Genomic DNA, 2,984 nt, shown 5'->3' on the forward strand with positions numbered 1-2,984 from the left:
AGAAACCTATACGACACGTGCTATTACATGGCTTAAGCCGAGGTCGATACGAGTGTACAATCTTAAAATGCTCCCGTAAATTTTGTAATGTGAGGGATTAGTACTTTATATTGACGTTTTTGTTGGTTTTGTATACTCATTTGGTGCTGCAAATGTTTTTCATTTCTAGATCCACCGATTGGAGCTGTAAAACATGCGGCAGTCACAATGCCGACGCACTTCTCGAGCTCAATCCTGAGGCATCCCACACCCCAGACGCCATCGATGCCGAGTTTATAGCCCAAATAGCATTCAAGTCTGAAGCTGAGAAGAAAGTAGACATGGAGAAGCAAGGGAAAGCCGCGGCGTGCAGCAACGATACAAAAGAGGCGCCGACACAGACCGATACAGCCACGCAAGTGAACACACAAGAAACACTCACGCGTCGGTCGGAGAGTGCAGACACACCACAGGCGCCGCCGCCGGCGAGTGTGGGGAGTGCGAGCGTGGCACCCGTTCTCACACAGAGGAATACGAACGGTAAGAAACTGGTTGTAGTGTGCCAAGAGCCATGTTGCGGATGCGTATATGATGGTGTGTGATTGGTATGTTGGAGGTGTGATTGGTGTGTGACTCACGGCCTGGAGTATATGATGGGTGGTAGTATCGCAGACGGTGGGTCTGATCGTGCTGTGGCTTTGGAGATAGTACCCTTCTGGAGACAGAGTGCGCTGTGACTGTCTCGGCTCTTGTTCCTGTACCAGCGTGTGCGGGTTTCTGTACGAGCGCTAGAGATGCACTCTGAGGCACTTACGTTACGCGCATGCACCAGTACACGACCACAGCTAGCGAACCAAAGAGTACATGTACGTGACGGTATGTGTTATTTTAAGTCAGTTATGTACTGGAGAAGTTATGTACTTGAGATGACAGTTCTATACTTAAGAAGTCAGTTATATACTTAAGAAGTTATGTGCTTAAGATGACAGTTCTATACTTAAGAAGTCAGTTATGTACTTAAGAAGTATTGTATTCAAGAGGACAGTACTATACTTCAGAAATCAGTTATGTACTTAAGAAGTTATGTACACAAGATGACAGTTCTATACTTAAGACGTTAGTTATGTACTTAAGAAGTTATGTACTTAAGAAGTTATGTATTTAAGTAGTCGGTTATGTATTTAAGAAGTTACATACTTAAGATGGCAGTTCTATACTTAAAAAGTCAGTTATGTCCTTAAGAAGTTATGTACTTAAGATGGCAGTTCTATACTTCGGTAGTTAGTTATGTACTAAAGAAGTTATGTACCTAAGAAGTTATGTACTTACAATGACAGTTCTATACTTATGAAGTCAGTTATGCACTTCAGAAGTTATATACTTAAGGCAGTAATGCAATTTCGTTCTGCAAATTACACGTCTGGGTGGGCGCTCAGGTTGCTTGCGCGATCGCGGTCGAAACTGTACAGCTCTCTTCGGCTCAATGCTGTGTAGATATATTTTCTCACTTTGGTTTTGTACTATCAGACATCATATAACTAACTTTGGCTTTATACTACGTAGACATACTTTGGCTTACTTTCGTCCCAATGTCGATGGATATCATTTGACTCATTCTGGCCTCAATGCTATGCAGTCATAATTTGGCATACTTTTGTAGACATCATGTAGTTCACTCTAACCTTTTGCTGATCTTCACAGCTGAGCGAATCGCGCAAGCACAGAGCGAAGCACCGCAGCCACAGCCACAGACACTTTCGCCCAGAAGGCCGACATACTGGGGTGAGATATTCCTGACTATTCTGATATGGGGCGTGGGCATTGAACTCCTAACAATGATTCTAATTAAGTTTGCCGTCTAAGTTCGCGCGGTCGGTGATGTAGACTGATATCGTGCATATTAAAACGACTGACGCTTCGATTCTTCGCGCACAACCACCCGAATTTTACTGGAGCAAAACATCTATGAAGACATGACGAAGCATGTAATAAAAACCCTAACCTGCCATACACGGCTGTCACTCGCCTTGAAGGCCTTGACAATAGGTCGGCTTTAAGCATAGGTTATTGAGCGCGAGTCCGCTCTTTGACTTCTGTGTATGCTTAAAAATCGATTGCACTGGCGTTGGGGGCGTGGCTCCTAATCCACGAGTCGTGAAGTGGATATACCGATGTGTTATGATTTTTATCCGGGCGAAACGGCAAGTTTTAATAAATTATTTTTTTCGGTCGTACATAGCGCACATTTGCCTGCGATTTGGTCCAATATTGGTGGCACCTAAGTTCTACTATAGTCGGGAATAAGAGTGCGCCTCGATACCCCTTAAACCCCTAAAAACACGACGGCTGAAATCATCGTGGACACTCGACAACCTAAGTGCACACAAATACGGAAGTACCCAATCCATACCCGAGGATTCGATCCCCAGGAACCATCAGACCGCGACTGAATAAGCACGCAGCGTTTGTTGTGTATTCATCCCAGTACTCGGATAGGTTCTGATATACACAGTGTTTATATTAACTGAGAATCTAGACAAGATATGACAGTTGCTTATCTAGCGACACTGAGTGTATGGCTCAGCTGGACGCATATGGTTTAATGTAATTTGCCTCACGAATGGTACCACCTGGTGAAATACAGATCACTTAAAACACCCAAAAAAGAGCGAGCATGCTGAATAAAATATCATCAATGACTGTAAAAGTCTTAATTCCTACCTAACACAGTCCCAGTGTGGCAGAGTCGATGAGCCTCGCCATTGTAACTATGTTTTACTTGTCTGAGCGTTCCCGATATGTAGTGCATACGCAGCTAGTACATGCATGACTGTAGCTATCTTTGTGAAATGCAAATACGTGTAAATGATTTGTATCACGGCTTTAAATTTATATGCCGTGCCAGTCAAACATTTTTCATCCCCAGCGGCTTTAGCACAGCCAACATGACGTGATAAAAAGCACCCACATGGCCGCATGCCATCTACGGGACACTCCAGCGAACC

The 2,984-nt window shown here is 44.0% G+C and overlaps 1 protein-coding gene across 1 annotated transcript; it reads left to right on the forward strand.

The window, feature by feature from the left end:
• Nucleotides 1-152: 152 nt before the first annotated feature.
• SARC_13700 (hypothetical protein) lies at nt 153-2,251 on the forward strand (the record flags this gene model as incomplete). The annotated part of the gene is made up of 2 exons (XM_014292171.1): nt 153-519; nt 1,681-2,251. 2 exons carry the CDS (start codon nt 153-155, stop codon nt 1,839-1,841), a joined length of 528 nt encoding a protein of 175 aa, XP_014147646.1. The 3' UTR covers nt 1,842-2,251.
• Between the last annotated feature and the right edge of the window lie 733 nt (nt 2,252-2,984).

The sequence above is a fragment of the Sphaeroforma arctica genome (genome assembly GCF_001186125.1).
Source record: "Sphaeroforma arctica JP610 unplaced genomic scaffold supercont1.3615, whole genome shotgun sequence".
NCBI classification, from domain to species: domain Eukaryota; class Ichthyosporea; order Ichthyophonida; genus Sphaeroforma; species Sphaeroforma arctica.